At 33.6% G+C, this 18,948-nt stretch overlaps 1 protein-coding gene across 1 annotated transcript in view; it reads left to right on the forward strand.

Moving 5' to 3' along the window:
- Positions 1 to 8,278: 8,278 nt before the first annotated feature.
- The window catches only part of LOC144966286 (uncharacterized), a 69,727-nt gene continuing 59,057 nt past the window's right edge, over positions 8,279 to 18,948 (forward strand). The window contains exons 1-12 of the mRNA XM_078902503.1: positions 8,279 to 8,431; positions 8,770 to 8,993; positions 11,562 to 11,726; positions 11,934 to 12,132; positions 12,890 to 12,962; positions 13,379 to 13,455; positions 14,526 to 14,643; positions 15,286 to 15,367; positions 15,709 to 15,831; positions 16,038 to 16,124; positions 16,735 to 17,136; positions 18,030 to 18,911. Of these exons, the coding sequence (XP_078758629.1) occupies positions 8,826 to 8,993; positions 11,562 to 11,726; positions 11,934 to 12,132; positions 12,890 to 12,962; positions 13,379 to 13,455; positions 14,526 to 14,643; positions 15,286 to 15,367; positions 15,709 to 15,831; positions 16,038 to 16,124; positions 16,735 to 17,136; positions 18,030 to 18,911 (2,376 nt within the window). The 5' untranslated portion in view covers positions 8,279 to 8,431; positions 8,770 to 8,825. The remainder of the gene's footprint in view (positions 8,432 to 8,769; positions 8,994 to 11,561; positions 11,727 to 11,933; positions 12,133 to 12,889; positions 12,963 to 13,378; positions 13,456 to 14,525; positions 14,644 to 15,285; positions 15,368 to 15,708; positions 15,832 to 16,037; positions 16,125 to 16,734; positions 17,137 to 18,029; positions 18,912 to 18,948) is intronic.

Below are 18,948 nucleotides of genomic sequence, written 5' to 3' on the forward strand. Positions count from 1 at the left end.
ATGCCCTGTTATATTAAAGATCTGAACAAGTGTCATGAAAGGTGCTAGACAAAGCGAGAAATTAAAATACAAGAAAAAAATCCCAAAAATTCAGTCGACCTCGACCGGGGATCGAAACTCAGACCTTCTGATTACCGGTCAGACGTGTTACCATTACACTTTTCTCGTATTTTTCTTTCTTACTTCGTCTGGTACCTTTCATATACGCTTGTTCATATCTTTATCTTACACCGGTGCCTGCTCCTTAGTGTCTTAACCTGTTATATTGCCTTAGCTTAATTTTTATCTCTATCTAAGCAACATGGGAAAACGTATTGTTTTACAAAACAAATGATTTTCAGTTAACTTCTATGTTACTATTTAATCAGAACAGTAATGTTGGAATTTCAAATGAGACAAATTTGACCCGACAAACGTCATATTGTTTGCTTTGGAACTTGTCATTGTGTAAATACAATGTAATCGAGCGTCAGTTAGCCTAAAGTATTATCTGCCAAAGAGTTCTATTTGCATATAAAACATTGTGGTTCTAAATAACAAGAAAATGTGCATTGGTCATAATGTTGTATGAATTAGCACAGGTCACCCAGCAATTCACCCAATTACATCATAATATGACAAGAGTTAAACACACATTGAATGCCCAGTGGCGGTTCTAGCCTATTTATAGTGGTGGGGCAAAGATGATTCGGTCATATATATATATATATATATATATATATATATATATATATATATATATATATATACTATATATATATATATATATATATATATATATATATATATATATATATATATATATATATATATTATATATATTATATATTTTCAACTTTTAAAAAATAAAATATTTCAACCACAAATAATCACATTCACAATGAAAGGACAATACCAGTAGATTTTAATTATTCCAAACGTAATCAAAAAGGAATCACGAAAGAGAATACAACAAAAAAATAAAGCGACGAGACAAAATGCGACAACACCTTGACAATACAAGTCCGTTTCGTTCACTCGAAAAATTAAAGAGATGCTTTAATCCCTCAACGGCGAGATTGATATTTCTGTTACATTTTCAGAAGTACGTAGTAACTTTAAATTTTTCATCGAGAAGCAACAACCGCGATATGACTCGAGTTTCATTCAGAGCTCAAATTGCATCATTTTTACTGCTCTCTTGGTGGTTAGAATGATTGTGCCGGTGGTGGTAGCAGTTGGAATAATGGTAGCGGTGGTGGTGGTGGTGGAGGAGAGGAGGAGGAGGAGGAGGAGGAGGAGGAGGAGGAGGAGGAAGGAGGGGGAGAGAGACGGTGAGGGAGGATGTAATTATGGTAGTGGTTTTGGTGGTGCTGTTGGTTAGAATGATAGTTGTGGAGACGATGACGAAAATTATATGATGATGTTGATATTGTTTTTATTGCTATTGTAGTATTTGTTGTTAATGTTGTTGTTGTTGTTAATGATGATGATAATGATGGCAACGACGATGTCGTCGACAATGATGATTACCGTACGATATTACAAAGTTTATTCAATCTTAGGCTTTCGCCATTAAATCATACACTTTGATGACAACATACATGAAAGTGGAAAAAAATGGTAAATGGAACCAAACAATAAATTGTTACCATTAATAACCACAAAAAATACAACAATCGTAATACCACCAATACGTACAATAATAATAATAATAATAATAATAATAATAATAATAATAATAATAATAATAATAATAATAATAATAATAATAATAATAAAATAATAATATATTAATATAATATAATAATAATAATAATATATATAATACCATCATCATTACTACCACCACCATCACTTTTACCACCACCACCATCACCATCATTATTACGTTTCCAATCCGTTTTTCTCGTTTTTTAAAAATTTGATACCTTAATAGTACAGACGAAAATTCCGGTGATTTTTTTAAAGGATAGTTAAAATATCTACCATTTTATTAACCCTGAAAACTACGATTTTTATTTTCCTATTTCAAGTGGGCAGGTCTGCTATGACAAGTATCAGTTCCATAGTAAAAAAAAAAGACAAATTAAAAACAAAGTTTATTTAATCTCAGGCTGTCGCCAATAATTCATACAATACAATTAAGACAAATTAAATAATGCTACCAATCTCTCCTCATGCATTCGTTAGACTATAACAATAACGACCGTGTTATCTTTACTCCTTACCCAACCAACCCCTAGCTTCCCGATTCTTCATCGCGAACTATTATGTATGTATTAGCTTCAGGACGGGCAAGTACGGAATCTGCCCACCCTTCCTTTAAACGTCTTTATTTCCTCTATAACTTAGAATTCAACTCTCTCCTTTCTCAGAAGAGTATTTCTCGTATACTAATTCAATTTTTGAGTAAACCAAAATGGTGGGGGTTGTATTTTATATATTTATTTAGTCGTGACTTCTGAATAAAAGTGTTTTATTAGAGGGAATGCAATAGAAAATACATTGTTTTGCAAAAATATTTAGTCTGGCAATAAAAATACAGCGGTAATTACTTTAAGAATTTTTTTTTAAAAAGGAACAAATTAATTTGTTTAAAAAAAAACAAAACAAAAAAACAAAACAAACAAACAAATAAGACAACAATTTAAATAAATGAATTTTGAGAAGCACTAAAGAAAACGAGAAAAAAAGAGATAATTTAAATGGATAAACAAATATATTAAAACAACACAAGTTAATACTAACTTGATATAATATTAGTAAATTGATACATTTAATTCAATACTGGAACCTTCCCAATGTTATTACATCAATGGTACCAGCACAAGTAAGGCAATAAATAAAAAAAAGTTCGTTTGCCAAAATCTCTATTTAGTGCTCACTGGTTTATAAGGTGGGCTCATTTGAATTAGCCCGACCTAGAACTAGAGAGGCCAGACAGCAAAATCACCGTCAGGCGACGTGACGATGAGATGACGATGTGGGCGGAGTGGAGTGGTTGGGAAAGGGGGGGGGGGTGATAAAAAAGAACAGGAGCGTATCCTGGTTTATGCATTACGGGGTGCATGGTGATTCGCAATCTATCAATAATACATACAAATTGATTTCAGTACGAAGTATCAAGTTTAAGTACTAACTTTTAAAATTATCTAATTTAAATTAGATTATTTCGGACCTGGTAATACAGCTTATAACTTGAAAAAAACAGGCTGGTATTTGCCCACCCTGCCCATTATTACCAGCCGTCCCTGTGAATGCCTATGCTAAGTCTCAGAAGTTATGATTTTACACGATGTTTCAAACTTTCAAACACGCCTGTTTGGAAACTTTAAAAAAGAATCAGATACAACAAAATGGTAAATATCCGACGAATTTTTGTGTTTTGTGTTGAGAATAGAGTTCATAAGCATAATTACCAGTTCATCAACAAACTTTCTTGTTATCTTTGTGTTGGCGTCATGGCCTCAAAAAGTCGTAAGAGGGATTCAATGTTTCAACGTTTGAAAATACTCTTTTTTTTAAATCTTTTTTTTTTTAACTGTGGAGGGCGTCGATTGTTGAGCGTCCCTCTCATATGATCTGCGGTCTTTGACGTTGCTCAGATTAACTCTTTCGAGTTCACCATGACTGAAAATCGCCTTTTTTCAATGTTCAAAATTTCCATTCTTAAGAACTCGAGAACGAGTGACAAGTCCCTACAAGGCAGAGTGACTGCCGTTCAGTAGACAGTTTGGCCGCCACACAGTGTCTCCCCTTCCAGGAAGCTTCTTTCCCTGTTCAGATGCCTCGAGGTCCCCACTCTGAGGAACCTTCCAACTCGACTTCCATCTCAGAGAAAATAGTATGTACAAGGCCGCCGGAATTTCATTTGGCTCATACTTGGGGCTCTGCCCATTATGTGATTGAATGGGGGGGGGGGGAGGGGGGGGGGTTACTATTCATTCCCTCTCTAAAGGCCTATTTCGACTACGTACGTCTACATGAAAGAAAGAAGAGCATCTGTGTATGCATGGCAAGTGTAATCCACCCAGGTCTCCGAAGACCCATCGGTTAATAGGAATCTCTACTGACGACAGCAAACAAACGTGTGTCATCATCATTTAGTATAGGACGATTCTCTTCAATCCTTGTGATGAAATCTCTAATTCCGTGTTCAGAATTCCGTTCCTTTGCAATAGTCCTCGTAGAATCGATTGTGTGAATTATCTCATTGAAACGATGGAGTGGTGTATTACCAAAGTCATGATCAGAAAGTGGACTTTGCTTACATGGCAAAAAAGTCTGGACCTTCCCGGAGACACAATAATAATAATAATAATAATAATATAATAATAATAATAATAATAATAATATAATAATAATAATAATAATAATAATAATAATAATAATAATATAATAATAATAATAATAATAATAATAATATATAATAATAATAAATAATAATAATAATAAATAATAATATATATAATAATAATAATAATAATAATAATAATAATAATAATAATAATAATATAATATAATAATAATAAAATATAATAATAATAATAATAATAATAATAATATATAATAATAATAATAATAATAATAATAATAATAATAAAATAATGAAGAAGAAGAAGAAGAAGAAGAAGAAGAAGAAGAAGAAGAAGAAGAAGAAGAAGAAGAAGAAGAAGAAGAAGAAGAAGAAGAAGAAGAAGAAGAAGAAGAAGAAGATCACAGCTGGGTGATGTTCGAGTACAAGTCTATTGTCTCGTGAGTCGAGTGCTCTATCATTTAAGTTTAAGCAATCATCAGGAAGTTCCATGCCTATCCCAATCATCGGAGGCTTCTTTCACTGTTTCTCTCAACATCTCTATCTATTTTGGTGAGTTGCTTGTTGTCAATCCAGTGAACTCTTTGGTTTGCTTCAACAGAGTCAGTCTTTGTTTGCCCTTACTCTTTTCCCGTTGATCTTCCCGCTAATTGCAAGAAGTTCATTAAAAGTTTTGTCTTTTTTTTCTTCTATGTGTCCGAAGAAGCTTTGCTGGTGTTCTAAAATAAGTTTGAAAAATGAACCCCCACAAATTCATTACATAATAGAATGTAAGCTGGTCGCTTCAATTTCGATTAACCCCTTACCTGATCGGGGTTCCGTCTCCCGACAGAGGTTGAATGTCATGGAACGCCATTCTTCACGCTCAATGGCCATTGCCGAGCAGTCAGTTATCTTTTTGCCTGTTGTTGCCTCCATCTTTCCTATCCAGGACGTCCTTGGTTTGCCTCGTGCCTTTCTGCCAGCTACTTTTCCCTCTAGCACTGATTTTTGGATGGTGTTGTGTCCATATTATTTCAATTTTCTCATTTTAACTTCAGCCAACAAGTTTCTGAACATCTGGCCTGCATCAGTAAGAACCAGAGTGTTTGATTTTTTTTTCTGGTCCATGGTACTCTCAGAATTCTGCGGTACACCACATCTCAAGGGCATCAATTTTTTCTTTCTATCTCCTTCGTTATTGTCCGTGTTTCACAGGCATACATAAAAATGTGGACCATGCGTAACATTTAGCCATACGTACTTTTGCTTCTGTTTATATATACATACATACATACATATATATATATATATATATATATATATATATATATATATATATATATATATGTGTGTGTGTGTGTGTGTGTGTGTGTGTTTGTGTGTGTGTGAGGATCTTTCTCATTTACATAACGTTTGTTTTGGCAATGTTTATCCTTCTTTTGACCTCTACAATAGATCTGCCATCTTCTTTGATGGAGCGAAGTGGCCTAGTGGTTTGAAGCATTGCACTGTGATCAGGAAGGTCCCGGATTCGAACACCGCTTCGGGCACTTTGTATTTTTTTTCCTTGGGCAAGATTATTAACACCCAATTTGCTCACTTGGAAAACATGGGTGATTCCTGTTGACATCAGACATCCTGTTTGATGGATTGTCTATATTCCTTCATGGAATGCCCAGAGGACAGGATAGTATGGTGCAGTTGCGAAAGGGCGTAATTTTTTTCTTCTGTGATGTATTGCCCGAGGTATGGACAAGCCTGCACCATTCATCCCGTGCATCATCTCTATTTATCTGAACAGGTTGAAAAGGCACGGTGAGAGGACACAGCTTGTCGGATACCTCACTTAATTTCCACTGGATCAGATAATATATTCCCGTTTTTATTTCGGTATTTTGGGTCCAGTACATATTTGCTATAATGGCAGTGTCGTTTTCACCTACATCTATGTTTCTTACAATGTTAATCAGTTTTTCGTGGTTTAAGGCGTTGAATGCCTCGGAGCAATCATTAAAACATGTGCAGACTTATTTTTGGCTCTCAATCAATATTTTGAGGTTAAAGATGCTCCTCTGGTTCCGCTATTGCTTCGAAATCCTACTTGCTCTTCACTGACTTCGGCATTTATTTTGTTCCTTTATTCTTTTCAGTATGATAGTTAAAAAGTAGTGGCACATCAGAATAATTGTTCTATAGTCGGAATATTCTACTGCATTTGCTTTCTTTGGGAAGAGGATGAATACTGATTAATGATGTTCTGAATTCTTCAGGTGTATGGGTGGTCTTGTACATCGTGTTACACAGCTCTGTGAGAGTTTTTATGCCAAATTCTCATATCCCTTTTAGCATTTCTGTATTGATACCCTCAATACCCGCTGCCTTTCCTTCTTTCATCATTGCCTGGGCTGATCGCACTTCTGATTTCATTATCTGATCCCTTCTTATATTATTATAGATCCTGTTTTGAATTCTATTAACCCCAATACAACCGAAAGATACAGGTTGAACTGTTCCCGGTGACACAGTGTGAACATGTACTTCTTTAATGTCATGTTGTATTTTATAAGATTCTTTCATATATTAAAATCTTGATAGACTGACCTAAAAAGATAAACATAATATTACATTCCCGTGAGTGATAACGGTGATAAGTGACAGTGAACAATGATAGAATATAAATCTGGCCAATGATCATTCCCCTACAAACTTTAGCATTGAGAGTTCGTGATTAAGGGTGTAAATGATTGGAATGATTATATTCAAAGGAATAAAATTTCAGGAATTTGCACCTCATAATAATAAATTAGAGGAATCAAATATTTGTTCGCACCCACCAGAAACATCACAATAAGAATGACAGGTGCAGGGTTGCCAGATTATTTTTCAACAAAATGCCAGGGGAAGACTCAAAAAATGCCAAAACACTCCAAAAAATGCCAAAGTCTGTTGACTCCCACCCCCACTAAGAAAACTACTCACTTTTGATAGACAATTTACTATCATATCCTGGTGGCTTGCGTGTTTTCTTTTTTTTTCTTTTTTTTTTTTTTTTAATTATACTAAATTTCCTGTTGGGGTAATTTTTTACCTACTGACTACTAAGTGAAGTGCTAAACCACTACACCACGGTTGGATTTTAAGAATGAAAAAGAAATACATTAACATGAAAGGTAAATACGTAAACAGTTAAATAATTATTGACAATTAAGAAAACTTACTGTTTCGTGTTTCTTATGATGTTTTTTGTTGAATCTGGTTCAAGTGCAGAGTCCAAAGAAGTTATAGAGAAAAAAATTAGAAACAATATCCATCACAGTTTTAATAGCAAAGTTTTGCGATGTGAAGAGATTTGTTTTTACGCGTTTAGAAATAATTAAGAAAAGGTGTCATTTGAAGTATAATATACAAGAAAAGAAAATGCCAAATGAAAATGCCAAATGCCAAATGATTTTTTCTAATGCCAAACGGTTTTCAAAAATGCCAGATTTTTGGAATCTGGCATTTAAAATGCCAAACTGGCAACCCTGACTAAGTGAAGTGCTAAACCACTACACCACGGTTGGATTTTAAGAATGAAAAAGAAATACATTAACATGAAAGGTAAATACGTAAACAGTTAAATAATTATTGACAATTAAGAAAACTTACTGTTTCGTGTTTCTTATGATGTTTTTTGTTGAATCTGGTTCAAGTGCAGAGTCCAAAGAAGTTATAGAGAAAAAAATTAGAAACAATATCCATCACAGTTTTAATAGCAAAGTTTTGCGATGTGAAGAGATTTGTTTTTACGCGTTTAGAAATAATTAAGAAAAGGTGTCATTTGAAGTATAATATACAAGAAAAGAAAATGCCAAATGAAAATGCCAAATGCCAAATGATTTTTTCTAATGCCAAACGGTTTTCAAAAATGCCAGATTTTTGGAATCTGGCATTTAAAATGCCAAACTGGCAACCCTGGACAGGTGGGCGAATGCAGGGTCTATTTTAAGTAGCAGGAACACATTTGACTCATGGACCACTGCGCAAGTGCAGAAAACAATCAAAATGGCGACCATCTGTAAACCTAGTGGAAAGAAAAACATTGATAAGGATGTTTAAAAATCTGAATAATGTGACTGATTAATTTTGCAGTTTATTTGCCATTTTAAAACAGTATGTGATTGATAATTATTTTATGTAATTGTGCATGTTTATTCAGAGAGTGACACGTAATCAAATTGTAATAGTAGGCTCTTTACAAATTTCTAAAAATCGAATCGGGCAGTCAATCGTGACTGCTGGAACTGAATTTGAACTGAATCGAATCTGTGAAAGTCTTGACCCCTGAATGATTTTTGTCAACGCATAGTATCTACATATTCTTTTAAAAACGTTTCCCATTATACAAATAATTGTTTTTTCATTAGATAGTAATGCAGAATATCACTTAAAAGGCAGTTTTAAAGTAATAACAACTGAAATGATTTTCTTTGATTTTGATTTTTTTTAAGTTCTGACTGAAGTTGCAGCAACTTCCTGGTGACCCAAGAAACAAAATTCGACCAAAATGTCATTTTTTGGTGGAATCAAGAAGCTGTTCCGCTTCGGGGATAATGATTCAAATTTAAAGAAGAAGGGTCAGTGGAATGAAAACATAAAAAAGGATGCCGATCCCATGTTCAAATGGGACATCATCGGCGAATTGGGAGAAGGAGCTTTTGGTGCTGTTTACAAGGTGAGATTTAGTTTAAGTTTAGGGTTTGGTTATTATTATTATTTATATTATTATAATAATCTGGAACTGATCTTTCATTTATTTCATTTTCATTTATCCTTTCTCAAACTGAGATATTGCTTTAACATTTGAGTCTCGATTTGGGTGGAAAATATCAAGTTGTATGAGTATGAGTTAGTTTTATTGAAAAAAGCTGGCAAATGTTAATAACTTTAATTAATCACAATTACTCAACTCATTATTACTACTTCGATCTCGTCCTTGAAATTGACTTTAACTAAAAAAAAAAAAGTATGTGCCTGTCAGTGCTTACAAGAGAAATTGCTTTTTGACAATCCTTTTCCACCTCTTTATCCTCCATCCTTCATATGCAATGCAGGCACTACTTCAATTACTATTACTATTATTAGTAAATATATGTAGATGCTCTGAAATAGTTTTATTTATCCAAAGAAAGAAACAAACTGACCTCTATTAAGCTACTAAAACAAGTTTTTAGTAGTTTTAGGGTTTCAAAATTTCTAGTTGAACGAAAGTTGTGAGACCACCTTGGTTAGTCATCAGTTGTGCCTGAGAGTCCCGGCCAACCCTATCAAAATAAAGACCTTAATTGCATATGCAAAAATTTTTTTTTTTAAATTTTAATCCTACCAGTCCAGTTTTTTTTCTTTGGATAAATAAAACTTTAATTTTAGCTCAAAGTGGGCAACTCGGTGTACATTTATTAATGGCCAGCTCTGTTTCTCTGAACGCTCGGAAAATAAACCTGAACTCTATTTCTCCAAATGTTTGGCGTAGACTCCCATGGCTACTCGGACTCAGTCTGAACTTCAGTATCTTGTACTTAGTAGGACTCTTGTGCAGGTTATTTTATTACTTCGGTTAAGGATGTGACGTTGATGCAAAAAGTAAATGCTCAAACTCACCAAATCATCAAGCTAGCATTTTTAGATTGTTGACGACAGATTGTATCTAAGAGTTGAGCTTGAATGGGGGAAGGGGGTTCATTGAGGAATCGTCTCGCTATTGCGAATACTCCATCAAACTGATGCGTCAACTTTGTGCCAGGGATGTGCGCTTCGTGCTGCACTATAGAAGAGAGAACAAGTAGACCTTGATACAACACCAAAGTCCCAAAACAGAACAGAGGTTGTAAGACAGGATAGCACAAACAAAGCAAGAGAAGAAACACCTCTTGGGCTAGTCTCACAGGGTCCATGCCCAACCTTCCGCACAAAAGTACTTAGTACGTAAAGATAGCAATTGATCCTGTTGCTTTTACTTTTACCTTACACAGCACTGAATGAGATATTGCCGAAATGGTTTCCCAATCAGCAAAAGATTTCCTCTCAAAAAATGTACACACACGCACACACTCATGTATACAAACACTGGAGTCAGTGCATGGCAGGAAACAGAGGTTGTATGACAGGACACTACAAAGGCAGGATAAAAGTGTAACTGACAGATGGGAATAGAAGACAGGGCGCCCAACCATTGGCAAAAGAAAACTCCAAAAAATGCATATTTTCACACAGTTATCATACACACATTCTCGCAAATAACCAAAAGATCTTGTAATTGGAAACTGTTGGAGAAATAGAGGTCAAGTTTATTTTCCCGAGCATTTGGAGAAATAGTCACTTCTTTTACTAATAGTCATTACTCTGCCTTTTAAGTCTGTAACTTCAATTTTGAAGATTCCACAGACCACAGTATTTTTTGTTTCATTGGAGATATGATTTTCCAGTGTCTCAATGTTGCTCTTGAGTGGGAAACAATAAACTTAGATGTCTTCCTCTTATTTTGCTATATATATTACTGAATGGTTGTTTCACTTTGCCTTTTTGCAAAATATTGTCACTATGTCACCGATTTAGATCTTGACCCTTGACAACGCTTTCTTCTCTGTATCTAAATCAGTTTCGCTAAATCTGAATCATTAGTGGTGTCTACTTATTGATTTTAAAAAAAAAATTTTTTGAGATTCTTTTTCTTCAATTTCTTTTCCTGACTTGCCAAACGCTTATCGTGGATTGTCAAACAACATTCTCTGGCACTCTACTACTAACCCTAACTATTCCACTTCCTAAGGCTAAGGCTTAAATGGAAAATGACTTCTGATGGAATTGCAATCCTTGGTTAATATAGTGATTGCTAATCAAAGAGTGACCCCTCCATCCCCGGGCATCTTTTTAAAAATGTACTCATTATTGTAAAGTAAGGAATGCAAATTGATCATTCTCTCAAAATAGATAAAACGCAGAGAAACTTGGATTCCAAATTGATATTGGTGGCTTTATCTTTACCATTGCTTGCAATGACTTTTTTCTTTTCAGATCATTACGAGATTTATAAGGGAATGCACTTTACCATAATGATCTAAATTTAAATTTGAATATTGTTTGTTTGTTTTTCACATTGGCACAGTTCAGTTAAAATATGAATTAATTATATTTATTTTTCTTTTTTCATTCTTGTCCATGCATAACTCTTATTTATTAAAATAATGAATATGATGCTTTTATTATTAATAAAATCTGTATTAAAATCCTATCTTTTTTTCAGGCCAGAAGTAAAGAAACTAATGTCTTAGCAGCCCTGAAACAAGTAGAGATCAAATCAGAAGAGGACATTGATGATTTTCAAGTTGAAATCAATATTCTTGCAGAGTGTGCTCACAAAAACATTGTTGGTCTTCATGAAGCCTTCTTCTTTGATAACAAATTATCCGTGAGTTGATAATCGTATTGTTCAACTGTTTTATCTCCACAAAATTATCATACTAAATGAAGTACAATGTTTTCCCCCAGAAATGTCTTTATTATCCTTTTTAATTGTATCGTACCTATTTATATGCACTCATTGTGATTTGCTGAATTGCTGCCCTCTTTTATTAAAGTTGAAGGTAAAATCTGTTCAATTGTATTATTTCAACAGATGTTCATAGAGTTTTGTGGAGCTGGAGCTATAGATTCCATAATGGTCGACTTAGAGAAACCCTTATCAGAGCCCCAGATAAGGTATTTGGCGCATGAGATGTGTGTAGCTCTTGCTTTCCTTCATGAGCGTAAAGTCATTCATAGAGATGTCAAAGCTGGAAATGTGTTACTTACATTGGACGGTGAAATGAAATTAGGTATGCATATTTGAAATGTTAATGACAGTATGTGGGTAAATCTCATTTTTGATAATTGCTAGAACATTTTTTTTGTGGGGGGGGGGGGGGGGGGGTGGGGTTTACAAATTAAATTTTTTCATGGTGGAGTCCATAGATTAAGAATGTTACTTACACTGCTCCACTTCATTTGGATGAGAATGAATATTTGGTATTGGGGCTATCTGAAGTAATGGATATTGTTAATGTACTAGTAGAAATAAGTTGCCCTCCACTTCTAGGCGACATGTAATGACTTGGATTTTTAATCCCACATGGCCTGCATAGGAAATAAATGAAGCTTTGTTTAGTTTAAAGTTTACAACACTATCACAAAACAATAACAATCAACAATTTGTATTTTTATAATTAGTTGTTGGATCATATTAGGAAAACTGCCCTAACTACAGTGATGACACCAACAAATGCATGCCTTCTAAAAGTCATTTAAATGAATAATTAATATCGACTTTTACTTTTAAATTTGCTCATTCAGAACTCAAATTATGCTGAGATTGAGAATGTCCTATTTTCCTGAATTAGAAGAAAAAAAAATTCTAAGGAAATTTTGATCTAGGAATCCCACACATAAAACTCAGGCCCTTTATACCATACCTTTTTGATAGACTGGTTCGCTTTTCTCTGGGAAACAATGGTTTTATATTTCTACCTATGATGATAATGATGCTGATGATTTATTTACATATTGCTGAGTTTTTGCTTCTATTTTTCTCCTTAGCTGACTTTGGAGTCTCAGCAAAAAACACGAAAACAGCACAAAGGAGAGACACTTTTATTGGAACTCCTTATTGGTAAGTTAAAATTGTTAAAGTTTTGAGAAATACCAGTAGCCCAGTGAAGAGGGTGTTTCAATTGATATTCTTTCCTTTTTTTTTTTCTTTCTTTTTTTTTTTTTTTTAGAATTATTAGTGTTAATTTGTTTCATTTCCCTATGTGCTCTCAGTATCGTTTCCATTTCAGAGTCAAAACTCCAGTTCTATTTGCATTTTTCTGTTTAACTACCTTTTCCTACTCTCTATGATTTGGACTGATATTCTTTGAGAACTTTTGCATTTATCTGTTATATTCATACTTTGAAGCCACGATTTAACATTTAAAAAAAAAATTTTTTCATGTTTGTTAGTATGTGTTTGAAGATCACAGGATCTCTGTTAAACCTCTATTGTGACTACAATTGTGATTTATGAATACTTTATTTTATCCACAGGATGGCACCAGAGGTGATTTTGTGTGAGACTTTAAAAGACACACCATATGACTACAAAGCTGATGTATGGTCATTAGGTAATATTTAAAAAGTCCACTTTATACATAAAACAATGTTAATTTATTTTAATTTTATTCTATTAAAAAAATTATTTATATTTTTATATATTTATTTATTTAGTTTATAATCTGTTTTAAAATCTATTTATTTATTATTATTATTTTGGTTTGCTTTGGTTTGTTATGATGGTTTATTGTTGATTTTACTATTTGATTTATTTATTGCAAATTCTAAATTCTGCCATTGAGTCAGACTCAAAAACTCTAGATATAATGCATTATTGAAATTTTAGGGTATTTGATCAAATGTTACACATAACTCAAAAAATTTAATACCTCATTGCTGTCTTTAGGTTTGTTTGGGTTTTTATTTTTTTTTTTTGTTTTTTTCTTCATAAGGAATGCACTCTTTTTTCTTTTTCTGATTTCATATCACTCAAGTGCATTTAGTATTCTTTAAAATATTGGGTACATAGTTTTATGTCATCAAAAGTATAATTGACTTATAGTTTCTTGCAAAAGCAATTTAATAATATAAATATATTATGCCTATACTAGATGTGTTTGAAATCATAAAAGCTTTGAACTTGCACAGTGAATTTGAATTATACGAAATTGGGACATTGGTTGTATTAACTCACTCAATCCTTGTAGTTTTTGCTACTTTTCATAATTGGGAAAAAAATGTATTTAAAATGAGCTTGTGCATTGATAGTTTTATTATATTGAACTACCATTGACATGTAAAAATATTTTTAAAAAAACAAAACATTAGCTTTGATACGACGCCTATAATTTGTCTCAGAAGAAAAATTGTAATAAATAGGCATGGGGTAAAAGTAACCTGGGTAAACCACGGTTATAGTCGGTGTTAGGGTTGAGTGAGTTAATTTCTTGAGAGTATATGGTTATATGAAGATGGGAATGTGAACTGGACATTAGATACACGAACATGCCAGCTGATGATAGAAATAGTTTGTTAACATCACAGCCCCAGTTCTCAAGTCATATAAATGTGCTTACTTGTAGCTATTATAGCGATACTTGCCTCATAGTTTGTAATTAAGGATCATGAAATCATTCTCCAGGTATAACCCTCATTGAGTTTGCCCAAATTGAACCTCCAAACAAAGAAATGCATCCCATGAGAGTCTTGATAAAGATACAGAAAGCTGATCCACCATTTTTTGATCGACCTTCAAAATGGTAAAGTGCTAATTTTATCCCATTCTTATTCTGTTTAGAGCTCTCAATTGTGATTGAAATTATCTACTCTTTATAAGTAGGTGACAAACTATAGTCCGTTCCACAACCTGTACACACGCATTGACATGTCTATCTTCACAACGGTCTAATGGATTTTAATGAAAATTGGCTCGTACACTGGAATTGTTTGTGACGTTTGACAAATTTTTTGCCTCAGTTATAGCTTTAATAGCTAATCTGTAATTATTACCGAAAAAAAATTGTGATCCTTGATATCTTTGAATATGGTTTATTGGTTGTTGCATTTGATTTGCACAGCCAAACTCCCATTGTGAAACAAGTTCTGAAGACAAGATCTCTTCATCATTTGTATTTAGGAATATGTGCCCTACCGCGTCAATCTGACATTGTGTTGAATAAAATAGATTTTTAAAAAACAGAGTTTGAGGTAAAAATGACAAGAATTATAGAATTTCAGTTTCTTGAAGTCTGAGAAACAAAACTCTCTCCTCAGTGAAGGCATTTATTTTAACTCTAATTTTATGAACTAAGCATAAAATGCAATGGCAACATCAGATATATTCCAACATAATACTTTTTGAGATTGCAGGTTACATATATACATATTTTTTTCTATCCTAGGTCTGCACAATTGAAAGATTTTGTAAAGGTGTGCCTGGTAAAAAACCCTCAAGAAAGAATTAGTGCTGCAGACCTTTTAGAGGTTAGTGTTGATGACTTGATTCTGATTCGTACACTTGAATTGTTAAAAATGATGGAAAATGTGTGTGTTGATTTGAAATGTATTATTGCCATGTCCAGACACATTTGTTTATACATATATAATTAAAAAAAATAATTATTATTGTTGATTTTTTAAACTATTTATTTATTTATTATTGTGTTTTGTTTCTTTTGAGTATAGAGATTATTTGGCCTTTTCCATAACTTCATTATTGTTAGACTGATTTTGAAACAGAAAAATTTTATAAGAATTTGCATGTAACTAAAATTAGATCACTTTGATATAGAAAAAAATATTTATTTTTATTTTCTTGTTTTCAGCACCCTTTCATTAAAAATCACACAGACAAGAAAGCTATAATGGATCTCATATCAGAAGCGACTGCCGAGGTGGTAGAAGTTGTTGAAGATTTAACAGAGGAGGAAGACATAATGGCGATGAAGGTTTGAACATTTAAAACTATTTTCATTTTAAAAAAATAAGACTGCTTTAAAATAATATTTCAATGAATGTCTTCAAAGCTTCCATTGAATTTACTTAAAACTTTTGTTAAAGAATATATTGTACTGTTGTCTATGTTGTATTTTTATTTCAGATGAAAATCAATTTAACACTGCATTATAATTGAATGATGTATCTACATTTTCAGAGAATTATGAATGCTGATACACAATCCATTGACTTAGATGCAATCTCAACAACAAGTGATGAGGGACGTGGTAAAACAAGGGATAAGGTAAAGCTACGTTTATTATTTATCATTTTCATGACCTGAATTTCCTTCAACATATCTAGAAAAAATTGTTATGAATCATATTTTGCTTTGATAATTGGTTTCTAAGAATAATCAGTTATATATGTAACCTTGATTTGAATAAAATAGGTTATGGCTTTTCTCATTCATAAGGGCTATGGTGATTCATGGGCATCTCACAGTCCTGATGAAATCAATAGAGTAAATTTCCTTTTTATAGGACATATTCAGCAGGGCTTTTCACAGTTGTTTGTTATTTGTTTTTTTTAAAAAAATAATATTTTATTTATATTTAACTGAGACAAATACACACTACCAGATGAATAGGAGCAATGGAGGAATATGATTTTTAGCGATGCATTATCTCTTGCTTGATTTGGAAAGATGGTGTTTGGATTTTGAGCTATAGCTTTCAGAGTTGTCCAATATTGGTGGGCTTTTCAAGCATTCAATCCTTATAAGTAAATTTGGATTGCAATAACTTAGTTCATAATAATAATTGTGATTGTGTTGCATTCTATGCATTGTGCAACATGTGTTCTTGGTCACTGTATAAAATATATTTAAATGAATTTTACTCAAATTTCGTCAGAGTGTCGAGCGTGAACTATCGGAGCCACCTAAAAAGGAAGAGGCAGTGCCCAGGAAAGATGAAGAACCTAAGAAAGAGGAGATTGTTCCAAAGAAAGAAGAGATTGTTCCGAAGAAAGAAGAATCTGTTCCGAAGAAAGAAGACTCTGTTCCGAAGAAAGAAGAATCTGTCCCGAAGAAAGAAGAATCTGTTCAGAAGAAAGAAGAATCTCCTTCTAAAGGTCCAGCCCCAGCCCCACCTGTACCAGTTAGTGCATCTGAAAAGACATCGCCCAAATCTAAGCCTGCCCCACAACCCCCTGCAGAGGAGGTACGTGATCCCACTCCTGAACCACCTAGCCCTCCAGTTGTGCCAAAGGCTGAGGAAGTGCCGGATGTGGTTACAAAATCTGAAGAGAAAAAAGTAGGTTTTGATTTTCAAATTTTATATTTACTCCTATTTTACATATTTGTAGTGAAGAAAAAGCAATGTTTGATTGTTTAAACCTTAACTGGTAGGAATTGAGTTTACTTTACATCCCATTTTACTTTTTAAAATCCTGAGCCCCATCATTGCTACTGATCTGGATTTCAAAAGATATATTTTGATAAATAATTAAAGAAATTGTTTTTTGACGAAATACTACCATTTAAAGATTAAAGATCCATTCATAAGAATTTGGTTACTTAAACATTGCAAAAACGCGGGTGGTTGGATGGGAGCATCACCCTTGAATCATATACCTATGATGTTCGCATGGGTGTACGATCCGATAGTGATGTCGTTTCTTCTTCTCTTTACTAGCCTATCCTGCTTCTTTGGTTTGTGATTGTATTTTTGACAGGGGATATTTTTTTTCCTGTAAATCCTCTGCCTGTTTGTTCTTGGTTATTTATAATTTAGCTTATGATATCTTTAGGTTATGATTTTGATTGACATTTGTACTATTTTTGTTAGATTGCTTGTTTTTTTGTTTCAGCGGTCTCTCATATAACCTCAATTGTGTTGGAAGAGACCTAAAGCAACAAACAAACAAACAAAACATTGCAATCATAGGTTTGATCTGCGTCATTGATATATAATAGCGACTTATTAAATCACAATCATGACTTATTCATTTAATTTTCGTATATTCGAAGGCTGGAGTTTAGAATTTTCTTTGATATTGGTATGAGACTATTAAAAATTTATTTTTTATTGAAGAGGGTGATTTTCCATAGCATATGGCATAAAGTTTTTAAATTTACTATTTTCTCATTTTATTTGAAAACATTTGCTTTTTCATAAATCGATTCTATTTTAAACCATCACTTCAGGAAAAAGAAGAGGTGCCTGATATTTCTGAGACTCCAGTCAAAGATGAAATCACACCAGCCATTCCCATTCCAGAAAAATCTACTCCAGAGCCAACTGAAACGGTTTCTGTCAGCTCTAAAGAGCCTTCACCAACGCCATCAACTCCAACTTTTGATGAAGAACAAATGGCTTCTGATATTGTGGCAGAAATTATTGATGAAGTTTTATTATCAACCACATCAGAGCCTTCCGTTGCCCAGGTTGTATTTGATACTTTCAAAGACCTGGTTTCTCCAGATGAAGGTGGTGATTCTGATACAGCATTACCAGAAGAAACTATTTCACAACCAGTGAGTGTTGACACTGTGGTAGATACGGATAAACTTAATGGTAAGGATATTCCCAATGACAATGACCAATCTGAAAAATCACTAACTATCGGAGGACAACCTATTCCTGAAACAGGTAATTCTGTCGTCATTAATGGATTTGCTGTTAAACCCTCTGAGGAGAAAGAAAAGATGATAACGGAAATAGCCATTAAGCGACCTTCAGCAGCTAACACTGACAACGAACCATCTTCACCCATATCGGACAAAAAGGCCGGTTCCCCTATTCCATCTTCCACACCATCACCCCCTCCCCAAAAATCAAAGACAGATTCATTGCCTTCTCCCCCAACAACTACCTCAGTGGCTGTTCCCCAGACAGACCTTGATACATTCGAGACTAAGATGAGCCATGAGGTATCCAATCTGGATGATGACTCAGATAAACGTTCTGACTCTGGAAGTGTGAACACAATGGACAGCATCGGTGATAGGGATGATGTCAATGGTGAGAAGGAAACTGAAGCACCTGTCCAGAGAAGGGTACGGAAAGGACATATTCGACCAAGAAATGTAAGCCATTCATCATTTTTATGTTTTATTTGATCAA

The sequence above is a fragment of the Berghia stephanieae genome, chromosome 2 (assembly GCF_034508935.2).
Source record: "Berghia stephanieae isolate SIO BIC M18660-M18661 chromosome 2, UCSD_Bste_1.3, whole genome shotgun sequence".
Lineage (NCBI taxonomy): Eukaryota > Metazoa > Mollusca > Gastropoda > Nudibranchia > Aeolidiidae > Berghia > Berghia stephanieae.